Genomic DNA, 13,716 nt, shown 5'->3' with positions numbered 1-13,716 from the left:
TGTGATATGCTGTAATCCCAAGGTCTATGCTCAACCTTGTGGGAGAGGTAAGTGGAAAAACTACACTCTTGATTCTGCCTAAGTGCTACCACGGGTTGGTATGAAAGTATACAGTATCTATGCAATTTATGTCTACTCAGGGACCATATATCCAAAGCATCTTAGGTGTGTGCCAGTTCCGAATTGAGGATTCTAAGTGCTAGAAATATAAAATGGTGGGCCCATCACACCACACGTCAAGCAATACAACCTGGAAAGTTTAGGGTTGGTGGATGATGGGCTCTGTGAAAATAGAGGACACAGAAGAGGTCCAAGGGAGAAACAGTATGGATCTGAGGTCTGTCGCCCACAATCAGCACAAAATATAGCAAGATTCTCGAAAGAAGCAAATGGAAAATTGGGTGAAAAGAAGGATGCCAATGTGGACAAACAATCTCTTACTTCTCCTTGAAAGGAGATCGTATTAATATGAACGAGAAGAATGTATCTACACTCAACAGTGAAGCCAGAGAAGAGGCTCTCAGTGCTGAAAAGAAAAACTAGCTTATAGACTAAGTGAAAGTGTTACTACAAAAGAAGAATGAATTTGATCAGATCTTAAGTCTCGAAAGTATATTAAAGAGCAGATACTCAAGACCTACAGAGAAACTAGAGCAGGAAGGGTAAGAACATATCCAAGCAATAAATCCTGGGCCAGAAGAGGAAAAGCAGGGTAAATAGGGGGACACCGCTCAGAAGGACATACAGCAGAATATAGCAGATCACCGCAGTTGGACTGTGCCTAATTTACATGGTTATCCCCAAACTCTTTGCCTTCCGCCTATTTTTCTGACCACCTTTTTGTTGGCTTTAGGACTTTGGGCACTTTACCACTGCTAATCAGTTCTAAAGTGCATGTACTCTCTCCTCTAAACAAAGTTTGATTTGTTTACACCGGTTTGGCATATTGGATTTACTTGTAAGTCCATTTTAAATTTACTGCCACTTTGACTTTGCATTTAAAACTACCGGCCAAGCCTTAACTCCCCTTCACTACACAGATGTCACCCCTAAGGTAGGCCCTAGGTAGCTTATGGGCAGGATGCTGGGTAAGTAAAAGGTAGGACATACCTTTGTGTGGCATATCCTGATAGTGACCAACAGCCTATTTCGTTTTTCACTGCTGTGAGGCGTACTCCTCTCATAGGCTAGCATTGGGAACTTCCTTATATATTTTTATGTGGTAATTCCTTATCAGAAAGGAGTGGCATTGCCATGTTTTATGTTTAGAATAGTAGTGATAAATCCTGCTTACTGGTGTAGTTGGATTTTACATTACTATTTTAGAAATGCCTCTTTTAGAAAGTGAAAGACTATGCCCATATCTCTGTACTGGGGTGAATGTATGACATTGTTCTGCATTCTGTCTATCAATTGTTCTGTTTTCATTTGTCACGGTCAGGACTTTGCAAAAACATGAACCATCTCTTTGCACTATAAATACTAGGAACTCTCTGGTAATGAAAAAGATCATGAAAACGCTGACTTAGAGCGAGGCCTGGAAGAACAAGAACTTCAAGATGGCCGACGCTTCAGCAGAAGCAACTTTCTAGTCTTTTAGCAATTTCTGGAATTCTATGTGGAGCGCTCAACTTAGAATGTTGGCGCACTTCACCTGAATTCAAGATCTGTTTGGATGTGTTAGGTTTCGTGTCCCTAGTTAGCTTAGACAGGTATTCCCTTTCCGAAGTTATTGTCCTTGTACCTGTAGTTCTTGCATTTACTTGTTCCTTCTGAAGAAATAATACAACCAGTACAATGAGCGCATGCTTCCGTACAGCTCATCTCATCAGAGGGAGCGTTTAACAAGGGCTTATGCGCAGTTGTTAAAGTCTTAGACGTCAACAAGACCGCTACACGAAACTACTGAGCGTATGTTTCCCTGTACAATTTATCTCCTCTGAGTGAGCGTTATTTCAGGACTCATGCGCAGTAGTTTAAATTCCCCAAACCAACTAGACCGCTACGCGGTTACTAAAGACAGAGTTTGCCGATTCAAGACCTCGACGAAGAAGAGATTCCGGAGTGAAGACTAACAGACTACCGACGAGCGGCTAACAAGTCATTTAAGCTAAGTTATTCATCTTAATAGTCTGAGTGAATTTGAGTGTGAAAAGTCAGTAAAAAAAAAGAAAATAATTAACTAGAGTGATACGTGAGATCATATTCAAAATCAATACCTACAAGGAGAAAGAAAAAAGATACATATTACTATATGATCTAGTGAAGAAGAAAAACATATTAGCTATGTTAACATTCACAACTCATTTAATAAACGTTGTTGATGTTTTCTGACAGGAGAAGAACAGACTTAAAAATACCTCTACAATTAGAGAGGAGAGGCTCAAGCTGAAGGTTACACTGGTGCGTTATAGAGTGTAAATGTTCTGAAGTAAATGTAGAGAAAAGGAAAGTCTAGTGAGAATAAGTGCTTATAAATGTTGTATTTAGCCTCCAGAATTTCCAATTGAAGTGAGAATAACTGAATGCAGATTGGGGCGGAAGCAGATACCAGCAGCAGTTTCTTCTCTTTTGTTATTTTATGCACTCCCCCTACCCCCTGTTGGAGTCATTAAACGCATTTATTCTAGGATGGTGCGTTGGTGATTCTTCAGGGGTGGTATCGGGAACAGGCATCTCTGTTCCTGCGCAAGAAAAGGAAGTTGCTCTGACAGTCACCCCGAGTGGAATGAGTATGCCTAGACATGGTTCCAGTGCTCTCAATGCCACTGGAGGCAAGCTATCCTGGCGGATGAGAGCTCAAAGCCCGAAACCGGTCTAGGATGCTTGTTTCCAGTCCAGGGAGGACCTGGCCTGGCAGTTCGGGCAAGACTGTTCCCATTGGGCGCAGGTTCAAGACTGATTTGCATATGGCTGGGTCCAAACTGGAATGGCATGGTGAGCAAACATGAAACAATGGATTTAGGCCCAGATCCCTGTACTGGGCTGAAAGTATGACATTGTTATGCAATGCGTTTTGTCCATCAATTGCTCTTTTTGCTTCTTTTAGAAAGTGGACAATTTCTGTGCTTATGGCTTTATGCTTTGCAACCTTACTCCAACATCAATCTGGGCTGGGTGATAGCTGCACTTGGTGCATACTTTCCAGACAGCCGCAACACGGGAAAGTCTGGGTGTGACAGGTGATACATCTGCATTAATCTACATACTGATAGTCTTCCTGGCCAGGGAGAGGTGGTTCACACATTACATTTGTATACCTTGTCTCCTGCCCCTACACAAAGAGCAAATTTACCCAGTACTGATCATCTGGAGCTAGAGTTGGGTTGAAAGGAATTGGTGCACACTTCGAAGGGTTCATTTTGAATGAGTCGCAGGGCCAGAAAAGACTCTACCTCATCAATCCCTTGCCGTGGTACTCAGAGTCCTGCAATTCTACACTTTTAGAGTCCGTGCACTGAGCGTTTGTATTTTTCCCCAGGGCAGCACGAACCTCGAGCACTTGGTGCCCTCCAGCACCGCTCTGTGTGGGAGCCTATGTGAGGTCACAGACTTCCTGGTGTTCAGAACAAATGTCATAAGAGGGTCCAGCAATTATTTGTTTCGGTCAAAGAGGTCAAACTGCCACAACCCACTCCCTGGCCATTCTGTGTGTGATCCAGCACAGAGGGAAGCCATCGAGCATGGACCCCAGTGCCTTTCCAAAATGGATTCCCTACGAAATGTCATCTTCCGGCTACCAGAATCAGTGTCCAGGAGTGTGGGGCTAGCTGAGAGTAAAATCATTGCATCAGGAATTCCTGACTCGCTCGGGCCACCGGATCTGTTTGATTCTGACCTGCCAGTCCTGCATGACTGTGGTTTCCCCACCTTTAAGCACGGGGAGCTGCCTGTGTAGACTGCTGCAGACCAAGCAGTCGACAGTCCCTCTTCTCCTGTCAGGGACCAGGTGCGAGGAAGTGTGAGACCCTGGCCATCAGTCAATACTTCACGGGTAGCCAGGGTCGCCTAGAAAACACAGTTCTACTCTACCCTAGCTCTGGATCTGATAACCAGATAATCCACAGGACCTCTGGAGCCCTGCTTACTCAACCAACCACTGCGGCAGTCCCGTTTAGGTACCCCTGGTGACGACCATTGTAACGGGACCAGGGTTACCACATAACATTTAGTTAGCTTGTAGGGGTTCTTGTGCACTTCGTCAGGTTACTGAAGGCAATCTTTTCATCAGGGCTCACAACAATTACCATGGAAGTGGTATAGGAGGTAGGTGTGCTGTACCTTATTTGTTCCCTGGCATTTGTGTGATTTACCCTTACACTTTTCCCCGCAATTGCTCTAATTGGGCCATAAGGACTAACCTAGTGACAAATGTATTTACATTGAGATCTATGCAATGTTAAGCTCTGCATTTAACATGATACCTTACAACTACATACCTTGGTTAGTACTTATGTGCTACCTGCATTTGGGGGCATATCCTGTACAGTTTATTGTATCATTTTGGTACTAATGTGTGTACAATATAAGTCTATTTTTATAACCTTGTGTAGAGTCTCTTTTGTGGTGTATTGATTTTGTGTGTGTGTGTGTGTGTTGAACAAATGCTTTACACATTGCCTCTGATGATGAGCTTGCCTGCTCCGTGCCAAGCTACCAGATTCTGTTTGGAGTGTAGCTGACTTGCCCTGACTAGATTGTTGGGTTCTGCCCGGTTTAGGTGCATACTCTAGCTAACCAGAAATTCAATTTCTAACAATTACCCAAGCACATTGATGCAATTCTTTCCTAAGCATGCCCACTAGATGACTTAGCAATGTAATGTGACCTTTTTAGAACAGCTGACAATTGTGGGGCACAGCTAGTGTTCGAGCAGGTAGTGACCTGCTTCCTGATGGAAATTTTACATTCGCCACAGAAAATAACACATATCTCAGAGCTACCTACTATTAATCAATGGAGTAGGGATCCTTTAAATAGCCGGCTTCCACTATAACACTGACTCTGAGGGTCGTCAGCTCCTCAAGATCCTGCTTACATCAGATTCAACATACTACAAGCAGAGGTTTACAAATTGTCACCACATCGCATGAGAGCGAACATACCAGTATCCACTGGGCCCTCTCCTGATGAGGATAGAAAGAGGCTGTATGCTGTTGGTTGAAAGATATAGAGTAGGAGCAACTCGATGCAGAAGTGCTAATTCAAATGCAATTCTTGTTAGAACTGGGCACCAACAATTGGATGACATTCTGGAGTTAATGCAATATCAACTCGAAAAGTACAATAAGAAAACAGACTGCAATACAGCAAGGCAATAGCAAATACCTGCTTGAAATCATGTTTTAGAGTTGACAAATGTCCACGGGCAAAACCTAATGAAGACGTGCATGCTTAATGATCTTCGTTTTCAAATCTTAAATCCACACAAATATCCACACCCATTAACGGAGGAGAATTTATTTGGTGGTGTGGTGAGTAACTTTTTTCACCAAATGAAAAAGCAAACCACACCACCAGAGCCATGGGGTCTCTACAAGAAAGAAATGGGATTCAAAGGAGGGACACCTAATAACAGGAGGTCGGACTTTCCCTTCGCTTCACCAGAAACTATTTTAGACTACACAAGCTTCAGGAAGTCAGCAGAGAACAGCGCAGCAGCAGCTGAATCCGAACAGATCTTTGAAATAAAGGAAGGAGGAAAAGCCAGGCTTCTATAGGCATGGGCTAACCTAACTCATGTCTAATTTACAGACTCCCTCATTTACAGGGTTCCAGTGGGGGTGCAGACTGTTTTCTTTGGGATTTGCAAGAAATTCCACCAGCCAAATTGGTGTTAAATATCATACAAGCACTTGCCTCATCAGGGGTAGTAAGCACTATTTAATGCGATTACAATAAAAGTACAATACATGACAAACACCGCATTGAATTAAAAGGAAAAAACTCACAATATGGAACCAAGGCAACAATCATGAAAACAAGAATACAACTAGATCCATTATCAAAGGGTACGCGAACTATCGAAGAAGGATGCTGTAGAAGTGCCAAAAATCTTAGATATTCATTGCTTACTTCCTAATCCCTAAAAAAAAATTACATTAAGACTAATCTAATGTTTTACCTCAAAACAAAGGTGAGACTAAAGTCCTACCCTCCTCAAAACATACACTAAAACTTTGCACATATACCAACACCAAATGGATAGGAATAGTAGCGATTTACCTGCCTGGAGAACTAAACACCACACCAGACAAAGGGGAAGTATGATACCGATGGGAACTGAATGTGGTAGACCTGATTTTCAAGGCATAGAAAATACCCAAGATCAATCTCTTCACAACAAAAGAAAATTAATTTTCATTATTGATAAATTGGTGGAGATTATTTGCTTATACATTTCTGCTACTGCCATTGGTAACAGATGTAATCTACTTCAACAAATCCAGACAAACAACATTGATACTCCTCACGCCCAATATGCACAACAGACATGGTACTCCCACTTAACGACATAATCTCAAATGAGTAATAAAAAATTGAAGAAACTAAAAATCTGCTAACCATGCCAAGGGGAAAAGTCTAATTATCAGACCCAGCTAACCTCCCTTCTAGTGAGAGAAAATTTAGGCACATACACCTACCTAAATGTTGCTGTAGGTAGACACGAAAGCCAACCACCTTTAACTGCTACAAAATGGACAGATTTGTAATGCTCTGGAGACATGAACTAATCCAGAGGGAATTGCAGAATGAAATTGGTATTGTCAAATACCGAATTAATTTATTAAAATGAAAATTATCACATGCCTCCAAGTGTTATCAGCCATCTGAACGTCTCGCGCTTAATGGAGGGTTTCTGTCTGAGAGCAGTAGATCTGTTTCTGAATGACCATTTCATATCGTTTGGGGAGGCTGGGTCACATTCCGGTATATTCCCGGAGCAATTTTTCCAATATGCAGGTGTCCAGCATGACCCAGGAAATATGGATGTCCTTCCCAGACTAGCCCAGTGAATCACATGTCCTGTGGTCGATGATTGCTCCCGGCTCCACCATGGGTATCCTCTCCCGGTTGTATGCTGCCCTCCAGAATAAAAGACAGACTAATGTAACGTTCACCCGTGATAATTTGAATAGGGATTTGGAGTCCCACTTACTGATGGAGAGTGGGGATGTGCTCGGGCATTGGTGCTGGAGTTGGCTAGCAATGCCAGATTTAAGCTGACGCAATGTTACTACTTCTACAGAGCATAGCTAACAATGCAGCGCCTACACAGGGTTTACCTGACACACTCTGCTGGGTGTGTGAGATGTGGATGATCCCCTCATGATTTTAGACATGTTACGTGGACCTACCAGGTTTTTATACCCTTTCAAAAGGAGATAATGCCCCTGGTGTGGAGGGTGACGGCACTGAATGCTGACCCAACAATGCGGTACTGCTGGGAGGGTGTCAAGCGGACTGTAACCCATGTACCTCTGATACCATACGTTATGATGGTGCTTATAGGGTAACAATCAGTCCAGTGACACTGCTGAATTATTTTATCAGTTCCATAGACTCTTTCCCCCCCCAGAATGAACATGTACAAGAAATCCACAAAATATATTTTAAAAGACTTTATTAAAATTGAATGACGTAATCTACTGCAGACTATGTTAATAGATTTTAGTTCAAAAACAAATATGGTAATTAACTGGTGATGACAGTATATTAAAAAGAATTGCAACATTTAATGTGCTCATTAAATCCAAGCACCAAATGCTCCAAACATTCCATGATAAAACCTCTCTATTTCTAGCCACTGGCTAAATCTATCTTTGCACCAAAGTGGCCTTACAGGTTTCCTATATGGCCTCCAATATGCTTATATCTGCTGTGTAACAACGTTTTTTCGAGTAAGTGACTTTGCTTTAAGAATATTGCAGCTGATCTTTATTTCCAAGGTAAGGTAAGAAAAGCACAGATGATGCCTGGTTTTTCCATGCCCTTCAGCTCAGATGTGTATTCCTCCTGCAAAGCTCCCAAGGAAATCTTAAAGTGTCCCTTGCCGAGGATGGTTATGTTTTAGACTTAAAGAACGTTTTTCTTGTCATTATGAAAAAGCCAGACTTCAAAATCGGTGTATTCTGCATACTGATGCATATACATGAGTAATTGGTGCACTATGGCTATAGTAAGGCAAACGTCATATGATCAGCACAGGTCATTAATACTGGATAAAATGCAGTGAACAATAAATGAGACTTAGCTATAGAGACACTCACAAAATTGCTGGTTTTCAGTGCAAGAGTGTCAAGAAGCGATGGTCAAAAGTGAGAATCAATGGGAAAAATCCAGAACAGGTAAGACCCAGAATTCGGCATACACTACTCGTAGAACAAGAAATTATTGCAAAGTGGCCATTTTTGGACCCTCGAGGGCAGGTGAGCATTAGACACCGCACTCATATGGTGGGGGAGCACATGTCAACCACATGACTGTTCAAGGTCTCTGGATGCCAGAACAATGGGAATGCCCCATCTGTTGTCTCGAAGTGTTTCACATTTTAAAAACCGCCTCAGTAAACCTGGATAACATAGCAGCAATGTACTACTTCCAATAATGAAGAAGGAGCATGCTTGCTCTCGGCTGTTGGCACTAGCCCAAAAGATCCGGCATTGGGTCATGCAAAATCACATCGCACTACTAGTGCAGCATCTCCTTGGGGTGGACAGTGGCTCTGCAGACCTTCTAAGCAGTGTGCATCTACAATGCTACGAGTGGGAGATGCATCTTAAAGGACTTCAAAGGTACTTTTAGTACTGGGACAATGTCCGTTTGTTTGCCACTGTAGAAAATGCAAAGCTCCCTAACTTTTGGTTAATCGGTCCGGTGTCTTCGCTAACAATTTTTCTCCACTGCCTCCGATTCTGCACAAAGTGAGGAAAATAAGACAAACATCCATAGCTCTGATTCTGGTTACACCAAGATGGGTAAAATTGTCTTGGTTTTCGATGTTACTGTAAATATAGATCCATCTGTTTCCCTTCAGGGTGAGCTGAGACCCCAAAACCAGAAAGAATGAATGTAGGAATTTTGGCACCTGAGGTCTTAGTTTGGGTACTTACAACTCCCTCAGGAGTGCCTGCAAATCCTGTGTGATGCACACAAGCCAACCATGTGGTTGCGCTATGACTGAAGATGGAAAACATCTATCGATTATTGCCTAGGTAAACAAATAGAGCCATGCAAAGCAATGTTGCAGGATATAGTTTACCTACTGCACCTTCAAAATGCTGAAGAAATATGATCACATCACCCTCATCCAGAAGGAAATCCAGAGGCTCCCTTTTCGGCCCACACCATACTCCAAACAAGCTGCATCATTTAGAAAGCCATCACAACCAGCACCCACACTTAATTTAAAGATCAGTTTAAGCTTTCTGATCGTTCTGAGCACACCTGCATCCAGGACACTATCGGACTGCAGACTAAGAAGTGTAACAAAGCAAAACCCAGACAGCAGGCTTTTTCCATCTGAGCACCCAGGCTCTAGAACCACATCCCCTTATCCAGCAGGACCGCCTTGCGCTGCTCCCATTTAGCAAAACATTGACAACTTGCCCCTTTAAAGAACACTACATCACAGTGCATATACCATATACAACCTATTTTCCTCTTCTAATGCTCTTTGCTTTATGCTTGTATTTAAGCATGTACAGTGCTCCTCTGCCTTATGGCTAGGTTTCTCCTATAGAAATACCATACACATACATACAATTGTTTTCCTGCTTCTCTACTCTCCATGCTACACCACTTGCCTGCTGGCGAAAAACAACCTCAGGTGGAATCTTTCTCCTGGTGCACTGTGAGATTAGGAATGAGTCCTGATGTGTTGAGTCCGAATCTGCACCCAACACTAGATGCCTGGCGAATGCAGAGCACATGAATCTGCAGCTCAACAACTTACAAACAGATGGTTACAGGGTAAGTAACATTTTCGTTTTCTTACTCTCACCTCCTGGTGAAGGAAAGAGGTTGATGCCAACCTCATATACAGGATGAAAATAATGGAGACACATGCCAAGAATAGGGCATAAATAAATCTAGAGATTGTAGTTATGTGCTGGGGCACTGTGAACTTATGCTGGACATTATAGTGACAAAAGCAAAAACCACAATTGATGGACGGAATGTTGCTTAATGGCAAAACATTCACCCTCAGTCACAGATCTGTGTTTAATCAATTATTTTGCTCACCACACCACCCCAGTTCAGACATGGCCATATGCAAATCAGTCTTGACCCTGTTCCTCATGGGACCAGTCCAGCCTGAACTGCCAAGCCATGTCTTCCCATGACCGGAATCAAGGATCCTAGGACCAGTTTCTGGCTATCAGCCGTCATCAGCCAGGATAGCTTGATTCCTGTGGCATGGAGAGCACGGGACTCACGTCTGAGCATACCCGTCCCACTCTGGGTGACCAAAGCAAAAACAACAATTGATGGATGAAATATTGCACAATAGCAAAACATTCACCCCCAGTCACAGATCTGGGTTTAATCCATCGTTATTTTGCTCATGGCCATGTCTGAACTGGGGTGGTGTGGAGTGCAAAAAAAGATGGATTTAGGCCCAGATCTCTGTACTGGGGTGAATGTATGACATTGTTCTGCATTCTGTCCATCAACTGTTGTTTTTGAATTTGTCACCCCGAGTGGGATGGGTATGCTCAGACGTGAGTCCTGTGCTCTCCACACCACTGGAGTTAAGCTATCCTGGCTGAAGACGGCTGATGGCCAGAAACCGGTCCTAGGATGCTTCATTCCGGTCCAGGGAAGACATGGCTTGGCAGTTCGGGCTGGACTGTTCCCATGAGGCCCAGGGTCAAGGCTGATATGCATATGGCCATGTCTAAACTGGGGTGGTGTGGAGTGCAAAAAAATAATGGATTTAGGACCAGATCTCTGTACTGGGGTGAATGTATGACATTGTTCTGCATTCTGTCAATCAACGGTTGTGTTTGGACATTATAGTGAGGCATAAAGACTACTCCTATGGTTAACGCCCAAAAGAAAGTTTTTTTTTTTAATTTATGTACATAAGAAATGTCCTGGCCAAAACATCAGATGGAGAAATAATGGTAAGTATCTGAACCTAGAACAGCCTCAATCTTCAAAACTGTAGGTAAGTAACTCCTTTATCATGTCCATATTTTAAAACTGTGTCTGACCCTAATTCTTTCCACCCTGCTTAGTCAGCTGGGGGAAACCCTTCTTAAAATCCCCTTTAAGGCCCATAAGAATTTACACTTTCCAGGGTCCATCTACCTCCCAGTCATGTACACCTTTGTGGTCCAGCTCATGGTTACTGTCTGTTTTGAGCCAGTAGTGCTGATGTCAAACCTTTAAAAAATTGAGGCAAAGGCAGAGCCAAGGTAAACTCAACACTCTTCTGTAGTAGAGATCATATACTTCCATGGTTGAAAGACATTTGTGTTTATTACACAGTTAAACCAATGGGCTTTTGTGGCAAAATTTGGTATCTAAAAATATGTAACACTCTCTCTCTTTAGATTATCACTTACTTCATTACTGGTTCTCCCCCATTTAGTAAAAAAAAGCCATCAACCAGAAAGGCAATGAGAAATGAAAGACTATTCTTATCCCCCTCCTGAGACCCTTCATTGTAGGACAGGCTGGGAAGAATTGCCGCCTCTAAAATATCAAACCTTTTGACAGGTGTACAACATCTAGTTTGTCTAACCACAAATTGATCTGACTCTATCTGAGCAAATGCGTGACTTTGGATAAAAACCTAGTAAGTCACAAACTTCATGTTTACATTTGTCATCAATTGGTATTTGGCCCTATTCTTGACATTTAAACCTGTAAGCTTTCTATTTTTAGTAGAAGTCAGGAAAGGTCTGACGGTATTGGTGGATAAAGTTAACATGATATAATTTTTGTCACAATACTGGTTTAGTGGTCCACTGGCATCTTTTACTTAAAGAACCTTAAGAAGCAGGGTTTCTGTATTGGAATAGCTTTTGTTACATTTATTGGGATGAGGAGACTGAAAGAGGAATAGAATTTTGACTAATGCCATCAAACAATTGCTAGATAAAGAGGGCCAAGAAACACTTGTTAGATAATAGAGTATTTGGAACATGAACGCCTTATTGTAACAGTATGAATTAATAATCTGGTCAAGGCTTCAGGATTCCACCTTCTGCCCATTTTCCCTCTTCTAAGACTTTTGAAGTTTTCTTTGGGTGTGTGTGGCATTGATTTATACTAAATATGTTCAGTCTCCATCATGTAAAAAATGTTGGCTCCCTGAGCTTAAATTGGATATTGGTGTGTGTGTGTGTGGGGGGGGAGTTGTGTACAGACACAAGCACACATATATGTATGTAAGAGGGCATGTTTGGCTGTAAATACACATGCTTAGCATACATCTGCCATCTAGTGTTGGGCTCGGAAGTGTGCAGGTTGTTTTTCTTCGAAGTCTTTCGAGTCCTGAGGTGTAGTGACTCCTCCTCTTGTTTGCAATGAGCATGGTCCTCGACTAAATTTTTAGATTGTTTTCCGCTTGGTGGGTGAGGTCTGAGTTAGGATGATGTATCCTGTGGAGATGACCCTGCAAAAATAATGTAATAGATAATGTGGAGAAATGCAACCAACATAGGTGACTGGAGACGAGGTAAGGTACATGTGAATCTGCACCACTACATGCCACAAACAGATGCATACAGAGTTACATTTATCGTTTCATGTCATGAATGGCTCTAGATACACATGCTTAGCATAGACTGAAAAACAATTCTCCTTCTAAGTGGTGGCTAACCTGTGCTGGGTGTTGGGTGTATTTGTCAGTGGCACAGGTGGCTTATTTTACATACCCAGTTTAGAAACCTGGTGAAATAGAACAATTGCTAAAACTGTTTTTGAGAAAACCATTTTTTAATGTATTCTTGAGAAAGCCTACATTATACTATAACTGTAAAGGTTTCTTTTTAAAATGGTTGTTTCTTTTACAGATTTTTGGAATGATCTTCAGTATGGTCCTTTGCTGTGCAATCCGCAACAACCGAGAAATGGTCTAATTGATTTATAACTGTGGCAGAAGAGGAAATGCCAAATGTTGGCACTAATTTCAGTTGTCTTAAAATGTTTCTAAAACGTTCTATATTTTTGTTACATTTTTAATTGCATTGTATGAATTTATTTAGTTTGCTTTTATGTAAGGGAGAAAATAATTGACGTAGCATACTAGTGTTATGTTCAAGCGTCAAGACAGATACTGTAAATAAAATTTGTCTCCACGTAGATTTACATGTGTTCGCTTTCTAAAAAAAAATTATTTTAATCACAATGCAACTTATGTTGGAAACTATTTGATACTAAATAAAAATTACAGGTTTACATCCTTTGTTTTCTTTTTCATTCACGCATCGAGGGGATGATTGTCTGAGCATATTAAAATATAAGTCAATAATGCACTGTAACACTGTGGGAAATAGACATTCAATGACAGCGCTTGTTATCATTTCAGCTACTGCAGGGAACACCAAAGTGCTACTTATGTCCTTTCAAAAATCAGTAAGCACTGTGAACTCTCTTGAATTTCCTAAAAATATATGCATATAGCATACTATATTTACGAGGCTTTCTGCCACCCCTATTCATCCACTGTTTTGTTGTATCATTCACACTTTTCTTCTGCCC

The 13,716-nt window shown here is 41.8% G+C and overlaps 1 protein-coding gene across 2 annotated transcripts in view; it reads left to right on the top strand.

Moving 5' to 3' along the window:
- Nucleotides 1-13,413, top strand: part of CD9 (CD9 molecule) — a 198,650-nt gene extending 185,237 nt beyond the window's left edge. For both annotated transcript variants that reach the window (XM_086921194.1, XM_086921202.1), the window contains exon 8: nucleotides 13,029-13,413. In XM_086921194.1, coding sequence (XP_086777320.1) covers nucleotides 13,029-13,094 — 66 coding nt within the window. In that variant the 3' untranslated portion in view covers nucleotides 13,095-13,413. The remainder of the gene's footprint in view (nucleotides 1-13,028) is intronic.
- Nucleotides 13,414-13,716: the final 303 nt, after the last annotated feature.

This window comes from Lissotriton vulgaris, chromosome 1_1, assembly GCF_964263255.1.
Source record: "Lissotriton vulgaris chromosome 1_1, aLisVul1.2, whole genome shotgun sequence".
Classification (NCBI taxonomy): Eukaryota; Metazoa; Chordata; class Amphibia; order Caudata; family Salamandridae; genus Lissotriton; species Lissotriton vulgaris.
Note: the sequence above shows the minus strand (reverse complement) of the source record. Positions and strands in the feature narration are given on the sequence as shown.